Source organism: Palaemon carinicauda, chromosome 33 (genome assembly GCF_036898095.1).
Source record: "Palaemon carinicauda isolate YSFRI2023 chromosome 33, ASM3689809v2, whole genome shotgun sequence".
NCBI classification, from domain to species: Eukaryota; Metazoa; Arthropoda; class Malacostraca; order Decapoda; family Palaemonidae; genus Palaemon; species Palaemon carinicauda.
Window position 1 is genome coordinate 75,681,452 of NC_090757.1, and position 15,728 is coordinate 75,697,179.

Consider the following 15,728-nt stretch of genomic DNA (forward strand, 5'->3'; position numbering starts at 1 on the left):
GCCCCATTCCCTTCCCCATAAATGCATTACAGCATGCCCGCCGGGAAAAAGGAGAAGAGGCTTCACAGAAGGGCTCAAGATCCCGAAGATTCCATCTACCAAGGCGAATCAACCGCAGGAAATTCTTGGTCCCTTTCTGTTCAGGAGTTTTTTTTTTGCTAACAGTACCACTGTCAGCAAACACTATCTGAACGTTGCAAACAGCCTACTCTGAAGTATCGAATAAAAGTACTGGGTGGAAAAAATCTCAATATTTGATAAAAGTACTGATGGAATAAAAGTACTGGGTGGAAAAAATCTCGAAATTTAATAAAAGTACTGGATGGAATAAAAGTACTACCCGGAAAAAAGCACTCGAAATTTAATAAAAGTACTGGATGGAATAAAAGTACTGACTGGAAAATTAACGATTTCTTGAAGGGCGAGTCTACAATAGTATTGCATATTCTTTCGCTTGATTTTTCTAATTCTACGGTAGATTTACTTGCTGCCCAAAAATTTAAGACGGTAAATTCAGGACGCAGATATGATTTATTATTATTATTATTAGTTTTATTTATTTTTTTTAATATTTTATTATTGCGCTCTCCATGAATAGCGAGTGGCCCTACGATTGTACTCGCCAACGACAAATTCAACTCAGCATGCTCCAAGGCTAGACGAGCCCAATATCCCAAAATCCTGAAACCGTCCCCACCCCCCACCCCAAAAAAAATAAATAAATAAAAATAAAGAAGAGAAAGAAAAAAGCTATTTATTACTGTAAAAAAAAAACTTTCACCAGGTAAAATTCGCTCGGTATTATAATTTTTTTTATCTTGAAAACAGGATATCTACCGTGTCATAAGACGCTACAAGTGGTAAGACGCACCCTTAAGTTAGCATGGCAGTTCTAGAAAAAAAAAATTTACGATTTTAAAAACTTCTTAGTACAAATCCCTAGTCAGAGACTCTAGTGTGATTACTGTTTTGCACCATAACTTTTCTTATTTTGGGTGAATTATGAAATGTTTAAGTTAATATTAATTAGCTATAGGCCGATTATCCCAGTTTTAATAGATATTCATATAAGAAACCTCTAAAGTTGTCATAGTTTCCACCACAACTACACGTTTAGTCAGTGTTTGGTGTTTCAAGTGTTGTTTACATCAAAGCAGTGTTGCCAAAGGTGCATAAAATTTTGTTAACGATTTAAAATTCTAGTACTAATTACAAAATTCCTCGTACAGCCTATAAATTTTCACACAAAATGTAATTATTGATTAAAGAAATCTAGACATTCTTTTAGGTGGAATAATTTTGTTACTGTTTATGTGTTTCTAGGTCTAGTTACTTTTCTGCTAACTTGGTAATACTGCACTCATCAAACAGAATTTTTTTCCAACTGTCTGTGTATTATTTCGTAACTCAGGCAACAAAGTCATTATCAATATATTGCTTTATTACAAAATGTCAACAAAATATGAGAATATAGAAATATACATCATAAACAACTCTGTCATAGCGTCGTCTGCTATGAGACTATTAGTTGGCATGTTTTCTTGTAGAAGAGTGTTAGCAAGTCATCAGCTGATTACTAAAAGAAAGAAAAAATACTACTGAACTTCATTGAATGATGTGCAATATAAAAATAAATGAATTTATTACATATTAATGATAATTGTAGGATTATATTCTATCTCTCATGAGTTTGAGTGCTTGTATGTCAATAGTTGGGTGTTTGAAGGGTGTCAAACTCCCTTATACAACTCTTTCTTCAGTGTTAAGACGCAGATTGATTTTGGAGGGCACTTTTCGTGAAAAAAGGTGCGTCTTATGACACGGAAAATATGGTAATTTATTTTTTAATATATATATATATATATATATATATATATATATATGCCATCCGTCCTGAATAATGTATCAAATTGTAATTTTTGTCTCCTCCTAATGATGAAAATATACATTCGTGTGAACAGCGTCCACGGATACGAGTCAAATTCCATAATCGTCAGGATCCGAAGACTCAGATCTATCGCACCTAAGCCACCTCCGATAGCCTTACGCTGTTAGGATACATTATTCAAAGTAAATTTACTCTTGGATATAAGGTTCGTTTTGCATACCTGTAAACTCCTAAGGGTTTATCTAACATAGAAGTGTGATTTAACATCGTTTAAATCATAAATCGGCATGGAATAATTGACGTTTGAAAACAGACACAAAGGGAAAGTACGTCTATTTATAGAAACTGAAATCAGACAACGCATGTATTGTAGTGTTCAGAGAGCAACTTCCGCTTGACCTACATGTACGCTATGACTTGAGATCTCGATTGCTACTTCAGCTAAGAAAATAAAAAAAAATTGTACTTGTATAATTTCCCACCGGTACGATAGGTAGTATTGAATAAACATACTGGTTGGAAGATTTGTGAAAAATTAATAAGCGTACTGGGTGGAAATGGAGCGTACCGGCGGGAAGAAATTTGAAAAATTAATTAACGTACTGGTGCGTTTATTTGATACTTCAGAGTATCATTAGCACGGTCACCAATTTCTAGCTCATCTTCCACCAGTTAGAAATCATCAACCTAATGATTGCTAGATCACTGTTTGGTGATCATTAGCTCGCCGATCGCCAATTGCCAGCTTATATATCTCAGATCATTAACCTCTAGTCTCGCCAATTGCCAGCTCATATGTCTCTGATCATTGACCTCTAGTCTCGCCAATTGCTAACGTTCTCTGATTGTTAGCATGCCGATTGCCGATTGCTAGCATGCCAATCGCTGATTGTTACCCTATAACTAGTCGTCAGCTTGCTGATCACTAGATCACCGATAGGCAGCTCGTCTTTCTTAAATTATCGACCTCAGCTGGCTGATATCTGACCAGCCAATCATCATCTTGCTGATCTCTAGCTCACCGATTGACAATCCGCTATTGAGCGCTGATCATCAATGGCTCACCGATTACCAACTGATGATCATTAAACCATTCTGCTGTCTCTCAGGGCTCACCAATTCATTAATTGCCAACCCTCCTTGGCTGACTGACCAGACAGCCTTCATCTGCCTGTCAGTTACCATCATCGGCTCACAGATCGCCAATTCACCAATCATCGGCAGTTTGCTGATTCACCAATCATCGGCAGTTTGCTGTTGACCAGCAGTTCGTAACTCAGACTTGCTAGTCAACCTCTGCCCGTGGTTCCCAAGATCGGAAGGCATGCAATATGCTTGTTCACCATCATACCAATCCACTAAAGCGATCGGCAAACAATCGACAGCCCCTATCAGCGGCTTGTCGACGGGACTTCTCGCGTGCACTCTCCAACTGCACAGTAACCCCGATACTCAGCCGTTAACCATTGATTAACATTCGCCAGACTGATGCTGTTCTATGGAATAGCATCAATCCCATCACGGCGCATGATAGGGTTAAGTGTTGCCTTACTTCTATCAGTTGTAGGAGTTCTCTCCCAGGGAAGAATCCTCACATAGGGTATCGCGTCCCATCCTTTCCGCCACGAGTCAAGACCCCAGCGTCAACAATATCCCATGCGAAAGGATCCGCAAGGAGCTGTCCCTTTGGGTTGATGTCCACACCATGTTGGAGGAGTTTGGACAGGGGCTAAGACCACAGGTCTTCACTTGCACGCTAGACCTAAAAGACGCATACTTCCTGGCCCAACAATCCATATTCTAGAAAGGATTGAAAAGATTCAATGTAGACAAATAGGAAACAGCAGTTCAGGGCTCTGTGCTTCGGTCTTTCCATAGCACCCATACTGGACTTACAGGATCGGCTTTTATCTCCTCCGTTTCTGGACGACTGACTGACCCAAGCAGACTCGGTGGCAACTTTGCATTAGCACCGGGACTTCTGATCATGGTAATCATGGTAAACCTTGGGAAGCCCCTACTCCCCTCTCAGAAGACTGGTATATCTGGGAATGATTCTAGACACCAATCTCCACAAAACCTTCTCATCAAAGACGGGAGTAGAAAAGTCACAAGATCCTTTCTCAAAACGAGAAGAACTCCCCGCCCAGAGTGACCTTTTTTTTCCTCGGACACCCATCAGCTTTGGCCTGTGTAGGCTCCAACAGCCACCTCAATATTAGATCTCTCTAGTGGCAGCTTAAGTTCGATTGGAATCATACCTTTGATTCCCCGGACATTCTGATCCCCATGGGACCAGAAGTTGGGATGAACCTCAAGGGATGGGTGTCAGTAAGATTCTACGGAGTGGTATAACCTTCTCATCTTTCCTCACCCCTCAGACCTGATGCTGTGCTTAGACACATCAAAAGAAGGGAGGATGGACCATAGTGCTGCACCACACGACCTCAGGCCTCTAGACAGAGTCCGAAAGTACCTTCACTTAAATCTCTTAAGAGATGAAGGCCAACTTCCTGTCCTTCAACAGCCTCATCAGTTCCTAACAGGCCATTCAGTGATATGATGAGCGACAACACCACACACCACATAGAGGCTCACATTAACAAGCAAGAAGGAACTTACTCGCAGCCTCTTCCCATCTAACAGTATAAATACTAAGATGGGCCAAAGTCCGGTCGGTACCACTATCAGCCCGCTTCATTCCAGTCTAAAGGATTGTGCTCGCCGACAATCTGTGCACAGCATCTCAGATAAGATGTACCGAATGGTCCTTGGATAACCTTGTAGCCAACAAAGTCCCGACTTTACTGGGTTCTCCAACTATGGATCTGTTCGCAACGCCCCTGAGCCTCAGGCTTCCGCTGCTCCCCTGTCCTAGACCCCAAAAGCTCTCTGGCAAGAAGCATGCCAACAACAGTGGGTACAACAATGACGTTTATGTCTCGTGCCTGTTTTTGCCGGAAGAGAAGGGTACTCAACAAAGCTAAAACATCAGTCAGCCTCTCATCATAACTCCACTATGGCATTATGCAGAACAGTTTCCAAACCTTCTGCAGCTCCCGTTAGAGCCTCCAAAAAAACCCTTTCCACGTCACAGATAACCACACTTCTTGACATCTCTCACAGAGGTTTTTCGCAATAAGTTGCGAAGAGGTTGTTAGATATCTGAGGAATTCCTCGGCATCAGTCTACCAGGCAAAGTATAACGTTTTCTGTGGTTGGTGTCATGGGAAAGCGTATCTCTCCACTCAATACCTCTATTCCAGCAATAGCTAAATCCTCGAGTATATGCAGGAGGAAAAGACCCCCTTTTCAGTTTTAGCAGGTCAAGACAATCACTCAACCTTGAGCCTCGCCTTCAAACTGAAAGGAAGGGACATCCCCTCATCGCTAGATCTTTCCTAACTCGCACGGACTTACAACTTGCCTTTTCCCAGTCGGAATTGAGACCTCCCTCTCGAAACATGGTTCGAGTTCTCCAGTCTCTAAGGAGACCTCCTTACGTTTCACTTTACCAGGCAACAAATTTTCACCTGGTTTAGAAGACAGTGTTCCTACACACTTTGACAGCGGCCAAACGAGTCAAGGAACTTCATGGTCTCTTTTTCAACTTCACCCATTCATGAGAAGGGTGAAAGGCAACATTCAGTTTCGTCCCCGAGTATGTTGCCAGACAGTCTCCAGAGGTGACTGTTCCTAGACAACAAGTCTCCACTCAGTAACTGAAGATCCAGATCATCTGTTACTGTACCCAGGGTAAGGTTTGAGGCTCTACCTCAAGAGAATGGCACCCCACCCGGGTCCCTTCTCTTGTCATCAGCACTGGGAGAGACAAGAGGAGGATCACCAAAACATCATCTCTTCTGGATTCACAGAGTCATCAATTACGCTCTGAATCCAGATCCTCATTCAACAAGTTGACCCTCAATGTCGGGTGCATAGCTATGCCCATGGCCCTTCTAAGCAGATTATTCTGTGACGTAGGTTCTACAAGTAAGGGTGTGAATGCTTCAGGTGACTTCCACAACCCTTCTCCTGCAGGATGTGACCCACAGGAACTTGATACGATCTCTATTGGTCCTGTGGTGGGTGCACAACAGCTGGTTTTATACCTCAAGCTCCATATTGGACAAGTAGCAGAAGGTTGAGGCACTGTTACCCGGTTTCAGTCTGCGTGAATGAAAAGGTTTGACTGGCTCTTATTCTTTTCTTCATCTTCTTTCTTGGGGAAAGCAGCATCTTGGGGGTCTGCATAAGCTGACCTCAAACCACTAAAGGTAAACCATGCTTCCTTGTGTACCTAGTATTAAGATAATACTGTTGCGTCCCCATACCCTGGTGATGTGGTATTGGGAAAGTCTTGATTACAACAGTTTTTCAAACACAAAGACTTGGAATAACTTTACCTAGACAGTCACACTTCTGAATATCTCAACACAGTTTGCGTAGGCCGCTGACCTTGCATAGCAAGGTTTTAGCGAGGCGCAGGGACTCCTGATTTTGAATACTACCATACTAAGATAAGGAGTCCCCAGGTAAAGCCAAAAGTCAGATTGGCAGAGAAGTCCACCCTTCCTAACGAGTGAGTCACCCCTAAATGAATATTGTAGGTTTGTATTCCAGTTACGGAACAAATGACAAATTCGTAGATAATTTGTATTTGTTCCAACACAGAGTACTTACCTCAAACTACTTTCTTAGGAGTATCTGGGATCTCCTCCCAACCGACCAGAGTTTTGTGTAGTTTACCCTAGTCCCGTTTTCTATGAGGGGTAACCTCAGGTGGAGTGATACACGCCCTGTGGCTAACCCTAGGTCAGAGAGCATGCTTGCTCAGGTCTCGATCTCCAGTAAATTCTCTGGTCGCGTCGTGATAACATCTCGACGCTCTCTCCTTACCCAGTGCGACCCTCTGTGTCCCCGACCCCCCTTTTGTGTCTTACACGGTACCCACGTGGACCCATTGTGTTCATTCTATACCCTTTCCTACCCTTATCCTCTGTGTTCGTCGTGTAGGGGCAGCTTATGTTCTCCTACAGCCACGTGTTTGGAGTGCGAGTCCTGGAACAAGGTGCAGTGGGTGTGCTTCGGCACCAAGAAGAAGAAGGCGTCCAAGAGGTCACATAGGAAGACGAGCCTCTCCTCGCCACTTACTTCTCCTGATGCCTCGTCGAATGGAGCTTCTCAGCCACCTTCCCCTACTCAGAGTAGGGGACGAGGTAAGTCAGTTGTGGGGAAGAGGCCCATTGCTCTTCCCCAGGAGTCTGAGTGGGTGCGGTATAGCACCAAGAAGAAGTAAGCGACGAAGAGGTCGCCTAAGAACCCTAGCGTCCTTTCCTCCCTTGCTTCGCCGGGCGTCTCGTCTGACAGAGCTTCCCTACCACCCTCCCCTACCGAGAGTAGGGGACGAGGTAAGTCCGTTGCGGGGAAGAGGCTAGCAGCCCTTCCCCAAGAGTCTGATCTTCAGGGTAGTGGGGTTGTGGCGTCGTTCCAGACGAGTGAGGGGCCTGAGGGAGGGGCGGGAGTGTGTATGGGAGACGGAGTCCTGGTGCAAGTAGGCCACGTCTCTGATGACCCCATGTGTGGGAAAAATGTCCCTAATTCTTCTCCAGCCTCTTTGGCGTGTTTTTTAGTCACTTCTGCAGCCGAGGACGTCGCCGAGAAGGAGCCTTCTCCGCCGTCGGACCCCATTGCGTGGGTTCCCCCCCAAGACAAGGCGCTGAGGAAGTTCAGGAGATGAAGGGAGAAGTCCCGCAATAAGTTGTCGCGTTCTCACTCCCCCTTCGAGGTCGCACCACGAGAGTCGGCGCTCAAGATCCCCCAAGAGCAGTGAGTGGGTGGTGGTTCACCTCGACAGGCTGCTGGAGCTAGCTGCGACGCCGGGCCCTTCAAGTTGGCGTCCGAGGATGAGCTCCCCGGATAGATACTCCTCTGGCAGCAGCGGCACCCGACGAAGGGACTCATCATGGCAGGTTCCAGTCAACAGGCGTAAGTCCGCGAAGGTTCCGGCTCCATCCACCGAGCGGAGAGAGTCGCCCCTTCGGTCTGGCAGCCGAGTCCTGACCTCCAAAGGCCACCTAGCTCGTCACGAGCGCAGCCCTCGGCTTTCCTCAATGGGCAGGCCCGCAGATACGAGAACCTCCGGAAGAGTTGTTGGACCCAGGACTGAGGCCCTCGTTCCGACGGCGATGCCCGTCCTTCAACATGAACCCCAGCGACCCTACAGAAGGCTCTGGCAGACCGGTATAAGTCCGCGAGGGTTCCGACTCCTTCCGCCTAGTGGAGAGTTGCCCCTTCAGTCTGGCAGCCGTGTCCCAGCCTCCAAGACTTCGACAGCCAGGTCTCAGTCGACAGGCATAAGCCCGCGAAGGTTCCGACTTCTCCCGCCCAGCGGAGAGAGTCGCCCCTTCGGACTGGCAGCCTTGTACCTGCCTCCGGTTCTTCGATGGCCCGCCCTGAACGAAGGAACCAACCAGCCAGCACGGGGAAGCCCGCGGCTCCATGGATCTCCGCAGGAGCTCCATCCTTCCAGCGGAGGTAGCCGCTGGCTCAACCCGGCAGCATGACATCCATACCTGGTACCACGACAGCTCCATTCAGGCTTCGTGGTCAACTGCTGGTATACCAGGGTACTCACACCCCATGGATTCCCCGGGAGTGGGTAGACCCATGACGGCTACCTCCGTCCCAGTGGCTTCATCTGTAATGGAGATAGCCGCTCCATCGTCCCGGCCAGCCCCATCCAAGCATTGGAGGTGGCCGCTGACACACCCATGACGGCTACCTCCGTCCCGGCGGCTCCATCCGTGATGGAGCCAGCCGTGCCATCGTCCCGGCCAGCCCCATCCAAGCATCGGAGGTGGCTACTGACATGGCAGGGTACTTAAACACCACAGATTTCCCTGGGAGGGGGTAGACCCATGACGGCTACCTCCGTCCCAGTGACTTCATCCGTGATGAAGCCAGCCGTGCCATCGTCCCGGCCAGCCCCATCCAAGCATCGGAGGTGGCCGCTGACATGGCAGGGTACTTAAACCCCACAGATTTCCCCGGGAGGGGGTAGACCCATGACGGCTACCCCCGTTCCGGACGGCTCCATCCGTGACGAAGGCAAAGTGGTTTTCCCCCTAGCCGGTCAAACGGGACTATTGCCACTCCAGTGCCTGCCTTAGTGGCCGCTGGAGAGAGAGCCCTGCACCTTTGCCCAGTGCCTCTTCGGCTCCGTCCGCCCGTCTGATGTAGAAGTTGGCACACGTAATCTTTCCCTTGCCTTTCCCCCCGTAGGGGAGCTTCAACTCCTCAGTTAGCCTTCAGACCCTTCTACTCGGACTCCAGGAGAGGGCGTTCAGGCCGAGGCTCTCAAAGGAGTTAGGAGGGGAGGCCCCCTAGTCCTGCCGGCGCCTCAGGTGGGGGGATGCCTCAAACGATCTTGGCAAGTATGATGGGACCACGGAACGGATCCGTGGACCGTAGCAGTACTAAAGGAGGGGTACAGGCTGCCCTTCCTAGCGGACCCCCACCTCGGATCCCAGATCAACAGGCCCCACCTCAGATCCCAGATCAACAGGCGGAGTGGTTGGGACCCAAGGACCCCTTGAGAGTAGCAGTATTGCAGGAAGAAGGCTCTGCAATGCTGGCGAAAGGGGCAGTAGAACCAGTCGAGAAATCGAGTCCAGGGTTCTACAACAGGCTCTTCCTGGTGGAGAAGGCGACAGGGTTCTGGAGACCGGTCATAGACCTTTCAGCCCTCAACAATTTGTGTGCAACACCGACTTCAAGATGGACACTCCGAAGTCGATCCTAGCGACCTTGAAGGAAGAGGACTTCATGAGGTCCATAGGCCTCAAAGACGTCTACTTCCAGGTCCCTGTTCATCCCTCCAATAGGAGGTTCCTAAGGGTAAAATGGAGTACCATAACGTTGCAGTTCAAAACCCTATGCTTCGGCCTGTCGACAGCCCTCACGGCTTCACGAAGGTCTTTGCAACAGTTTCAGGCTAGGCGCACGAACAGGACGCCCTCCAGATTCGGTACCTAGATGACTGGTTGTTGCTTTCAGTCTCAGAGGAAGTACTGAGGGAGCAAGGCGAGAAGCTCCTGCAGTTCTGCAACGTCTTGAGTATCATCATCAACCTGGAGAAGTCCCGGCTGATTTCCTCCACCAGGATGACCTACCTAGGGTTGGTTCTAGACTCCCGGATGGCGAGGGCCTTCCCCTCCGTGGAGAAACTGGACACCCTGAAACAGATACTCTGGCCCTTCCTGTTGGGCCAGCCCAGGAGAGCCAAGGACTGGCAAAGACTGATAGGACTCCCCGCACAAGATAGTCCTGGTGTCCCTGGAGACGAAGAAAGTCCTGGGGTGGTAGCAATCGGAATGAACACCCTCAAGGGAATGCCCTTTGCTACCGACCCTCCGGAGATGCTCCTGTTCACGGACGTATCCAAGGAGAGCTGGGGTGCCCATCTTCTCAACAAAATGGCTAAAGGTAAATGGGAAGTCAAGGAGACGAACCTGCACATATACGTGCTGGAGATGAGGACCGTACAAAGAGCGTGCCTAGAGTTCGTCTATCTACCCCGGGGAAGCTCTGTGGCTTCGGGGTGTGACAATGCCACGGTGGTGGCCTACGTGAAATAGCAAGGAGGACTGAAGTCGAAGGAACGGTGCAGTCTCACGATGGAGTTCCTAGAATGGGCTGAAGTGGAACAAATCAATTTTTCAGCCAGGTTCTCTCTGGGGAAGAGTAACATCCTGGCCGACGGCCTCAGCAGGATGGGTCAAGTGGTAGGGCCCGAGTGGTCCCTACACCCAGAAGTGGTCAAAACCCTCTCCCTGAAGTGGGGCTCGCTGGTGATAGACCTCTTCGCCACGAGATTAAACGCACAGCTCCCCATGTTTTGTTTTCCTGTGCCAGATCCAGCAGCAGCATTCGAGGACGCCTTCCAATGAGACGGAAGGCCAACCTGTGGGTGACTTTGGTAGCGCCCTGGTGGCCAGAGAGAGAGTGGTTCGCGGATCTAAAGGAACTGGCACGCCTTCCACCAGGGCCACTTCCAGACAGACCAGACCTTCTCCGGCAGCCTCACTTCCAGAGGTTCCACGAAAACCCTTGGTCCCTCCTTCACGCGTGGAGGTTATCGAGCGTCTCCTGAAAAAGGAAGGATTTCCGTCGAAGATGGCATCAAGGATGTCAGGGTACCTGAGGCGTTCGTCAGTCGAGGTGTACCAGGCGTAGTGGGCTACCTTTTCTAAGGGGTGCTCCTCGAAGAACATCAGGCCGTTAGGGGCCTCCATTCACGAGATAGCAGACTTCCTGGTCTATCTCAGGGACGAAGTGGGCATGTCCATCCCAAGTCTTCCTCCTGAAGGACATAGACCTGGGTGCCTCCAGGTAGATCTCGACGCTCTTCAAGAGCTTCGAGCAGTCGTTTTCCCCCCCAAGCCGATAGAGGGACCCAGGGGGATGTGGCTAGGGTGCTTGAAGATGCTTTTGGAACCTCCCTTCGAGCCTCTAAAAGACATTCTAGACAAGGAGCTCACCCTCAAGGCAGTCTTTCGTTTAGCTCTGGCATCAGCAAAGAGTAGGTGAGATTCTTGGCCTGTTGTACGAGATCTCACACTCGAAGGGCTGGCGAGAAACTATTTTCAGATTCTTACCCTCCTTCGTAGCCAAGACTCAGAATCCAGTTGTTTGGGACCCCAAAGTTGAAGGGTTCTCAGTGCCAGCTATCCCTCGCTCGGACAACCCGAGGGACTTGCTGCTGTGACCTGTCAGGGCAGTATGGCAGTATTTAGAGAGGACAGCTAGACTTCATCCCGAGACCAAGAGTCTATTCATTTTCCTCGGGACTGTGGAGAAGCCAGTCTCCAAGAACACTTTCTCCTTCTGGATAAGGCAAGTGATCGTCAGGCCCTACAGTAGTGCAGGGGTCCCCTTTCCAGGAAAGCCCAGACCCCATGGCATTAGGGGTCTAAATACTTCTTTGGCGTTTGAGAAAAACATGGCAGTGGGCCAAATCCTGAGGGCAGGTACTTGGTCTACCCAGTCGACCTTTACGGCTCACTACTTGAAGGACTACTCGAGAAAGTCCCTGGGCGGATTCTCGCTCGGTCCCGTCATTTCCGCGCTCCAAACGGTTTAAAGGGGTAGCCCCAGTGGTAACTGCGGGTAGTAAGTCCAAGAGAGACAGGTTCCTTCCTGAACCCCCTTGTTCTTCCTTCCCCTATTCCCTTACCGGAAATGACTCGGGTAGCCCCCTGAAACTGCCATGGGATACACTATCATTGGAAGGACATGTCTCCTAGGATTCTTGCAGAAGTGAGTTACTTAGACACTAAGATGGTTTTTTGCGTAGTTTTCCCTATTTTCTCGAGTTTTCTTTGAGGTCAGCAGAACCTAGTCTCCTACCTAGGTTACTCTTCTATTCCCGTCACGGTCTCTAGGTCCTGAAGGACACTCCCACCTCCTAAGGTATAAGTCTCCTAAGAAAGTAGTTCGAGATACCTAAGCTATCAAGAACTTACTGGAGATTGAGACCTGGGCATGCATGATCTCTGACCTGGGGTTAGCCTCAGGGCGTGTCTCACTCCACCTGAGGTTACCCCTCATAGAAAATGGGACTAGGGTAAACTACACAAAACTCTGGTCGGTTGGGAGGAGATCCCAGATACTCCTAAGAAAGTAGTTCGAGGTAAGTACTGTTAGGAAAAATACAAATTACTTAAAATTTGTGACTTTTCCTAACGATACAAACCTTAGCTATTTATACAAACTTGGCCGCCAGCCCTATCGCCCTTGAAGTCCTACCTCTGAGCAAAGTGAGCTAAATTACCAGTGTGTGAGTGGGAGCGGCAGCAAGCTACCCCCCTTACCCCTGCTAACTAGCTGTGTGGGTCCTTGACCCTCGTTGAATTTTAATGGCTCGTCATTTCAGCTTCACAGAAAGTAGTACACCTCAATATAAATAGCTAAGGTTTGCATCGTTAGGAAAAATACAAATTGTCTAGGAATTTGTCATTTTCTAAAGGACTATGAAGAATTAATGGTGAATTGAAAATCAAAATACAGAGAGAGAGAGAGAGAGATAGAGAGAACAAACTTATTCATATGATAACTACAGTAATAATAAAGGCTATAATCGAACTGTATGGAAACTGATATCCTTTAACATATTGTTGCTGATGTAATATTCATTACAAAGATATTTTAAGTTGAGAAATTATATAAACGGTATGCCTTGTCATTCGTTCGTGTGCAGTCTCTTGACACCTAGTGGGACCTTGAGATTAGCTGATTGCAATCAAAGGAAAGCAAAATAAAATTGGTAATTGTTGATTGTTAGAATGCCTCCAAAATTGAAAAACAGAATACAAAATACTTTAATAAAGCACATAATATCTTATGAACTGAGAAAATTAAATAATGATATAAAGTAAGAAAATATTAATAGAATATGACTTAGATGATTACCGAATCATGATATAGGATATTAAATCTATGCAAACCAACTTTTAAGTTCAACGTGTGTCCAGATTGACTTACGATGTGTCTCCTGGTCCCTAATTAGGTCGTAAGTCAATGAGTATGTGTAGTTGTTTTCAGAATGTGGTTTTACAATTTCTCCAACATCCTCTTCAGTTTAGTAAAGATATACAGACAAAACATTTTTTTCTACAGTTAAGGAAAAACTCTTGGCCATTGCATATTTTCGTAGCACATTAGTCCTTGATTACAGTACAGTACATATACTTGAAAAATATGACAATTAATGAGAAATTCAGTCACTTTTGATTTCTTCTGTAAGCACTAACAATTATTTTCTAATCTTAATGTATGAAAAATGTTGCTAGTAAGATATCCAGAATGTTGCTTTCATCACAAGCAGTGGTGTTAGTTGAAGATTTATAATCTGTGAAAAAAAAAATCCCTTTTATTAAATGTTTGCAGGCGTGTTCGAGTATTTACTTCACCTTGGATGCCCTTCATCAAGTCCACTTCTTGTATCAGTATTCGCTTCATTTCTTCCTGGATGTCTTCAATGATGTTTTGTCAAACAACCCAAACATCAAGGATCAAACAGACTATTCTTGTAGGCTTTCCATCATTACCAATAATCTGTTCCAGGTAAGATTAGTATTTCATTTTCTCAGCACTCTCTAATTTTAATCTTTTTACCCTGAATGGATACCTCCAGTCATTGTTCCGATAAGTGCTTTGTCGCTTTTTCATACGCATATACAAACCTTCGTCCTTTAAAATACGGATATGTGTTCAGCGGTACCTTTGATTCGTTAACTTAACGATGTAGTTGGTTAATGACATGTTGCGCTAGGGAGAAGTCCTACCTACGCACCTTTCACAGATTAGTCACTTTTGTCTTTGGCCGCAAGAGATACAAATGTACTGTAACCTTCCTCTCTCAACTGTTTGATCTTTACTTGCATTTATTTCTTTGTTGTGTTTTTAATTTTGTGAGTGGTCTCACTTCTAAATAGAAGTATGTGTTGAAGTGATTTTGTTGAAGCTTATGAAATCCAATGTGTCCTGTAAATTTGTGAAGGGGTTGCTTTAAGCAGCCCCCTCGACTTTCGATTATTGTTCTCGCTTATCTTATCAAGAAGATGGTGAACTTAAGTGGAACTTAGTAGTTTTTTTTTGCCTCATCATCATCTCCTCCTCCTTTGCCTATTGATACAAAGGGCCTCTGTTAGATTTCGGCAATCGATTCTCTCTTGGTTTCTTCAATACTTCTCCATTCATGATCTTGACGCTTCATAGTCCTCAGCCATATAGGCCTGGGTCTTCCAACTATTCTAGTGCCTTGTGGAACCTAGTTGAAAGTTTGCTGAATTAATCTCTTGGGGAGTTCGAAGTGCATGCCCAAACCATCTCTATCTACTCCTCAACATGTTCTCATCCACAAAGGGCATTCTGGTAATCTCATAGTTTCATCTCTAGTCCTGTCCTGCCATTTAACTCCCAATATTCTTCTGACTGCAGAGGTAGCAGCAGTAGGGGATTCAGCATTATGAAGCTTCATCTGTGGTGGATAACGGGAGAGGATGGGCTGTGGCACCCTAGATACCAGCCAAGCTGTTGAGTCCTTTTTCAGACTGGGAGGAGCATAGAGAGGAAAGGTCCCCTTTTTTCATTTGTTTGATGTCGGCTACCCCTCAAAATTGGGGAAGTGCTTTGGTATATAGATATAGAGATTCTTCTGAGGGCTTTGTTCCCATATCTACAAAATCTGTTGGATATTGTTTCTTTGTCATACAACGACTCATTTCCACACATTAACACCGATCTCACTAAACTGATATATAGCCTGATTTGTTCCCATACTAACAAACCTTCGTTATTAATATGGATATAGTTTCGGTGGACCTGGAAGGCAACCATTACATTTGAAATACGAAGTGGCAACCCTGCCTAACCACCGAGAGCGGATGTTTCCTCTCTCTGCTTTCAAGGCTCAGCCATTTAGACTATTGCTTTACGCTCATCCTTTTTCTCTTATAGATATGACTGTTTTCCTCCTTCGCCTGATGCTTCACTATAGAGTAATGTGGCAGTTTTCAGATGTTGATGTTGTTTGTCCCCACAAGTGTATCGATAGGAATCCTTGTCGCTGACAACTGCTCTTCAGGGTAACCTCTCCCGACCACGGGTTGGATTTTTTTTCTTTTTCCTCCAGAGGGGAAGAATTTTTAATTCTCTTGATTTCTTGTTCAGCACTTACAGACGACATCGGGGTGCGAAGTCAGCTGCTGCAGTTGCGGCTGACGTGTAAGCTGTCTACGAGGTTCTCCTCCCGTTCGCCCTTCCGTCGACTCCAGCT

The 15,728-nt window shown here is 46.6% G+C and overlaps 1 protein-coding gene across 2 annotated transcripts in view; it reads left to right on the forward strand.

Annotated features, from left to right (window-relative positions):
* LOC137625988 (dynein heavy chain, cytoplasmic-like) overlaps positions 1–15,728 on the forward strand; it is a 770,344-nt gene that overhangs the window by 639,543 nt on the left and 115,073 nt on the right. For both annotated transcript variants that reach the window (XM_068357067.1, XM_068357068.1), the window contains one exon: positions 13,838–14,014. In XM_068357067.1, coding sequence (XP_068213168.1) covers positions 13,838–14,014 — 177 coding nt within the window. The remainder of the gene's footprint in view (positions 1–13,837; positions 14,015–15,728) is intronic.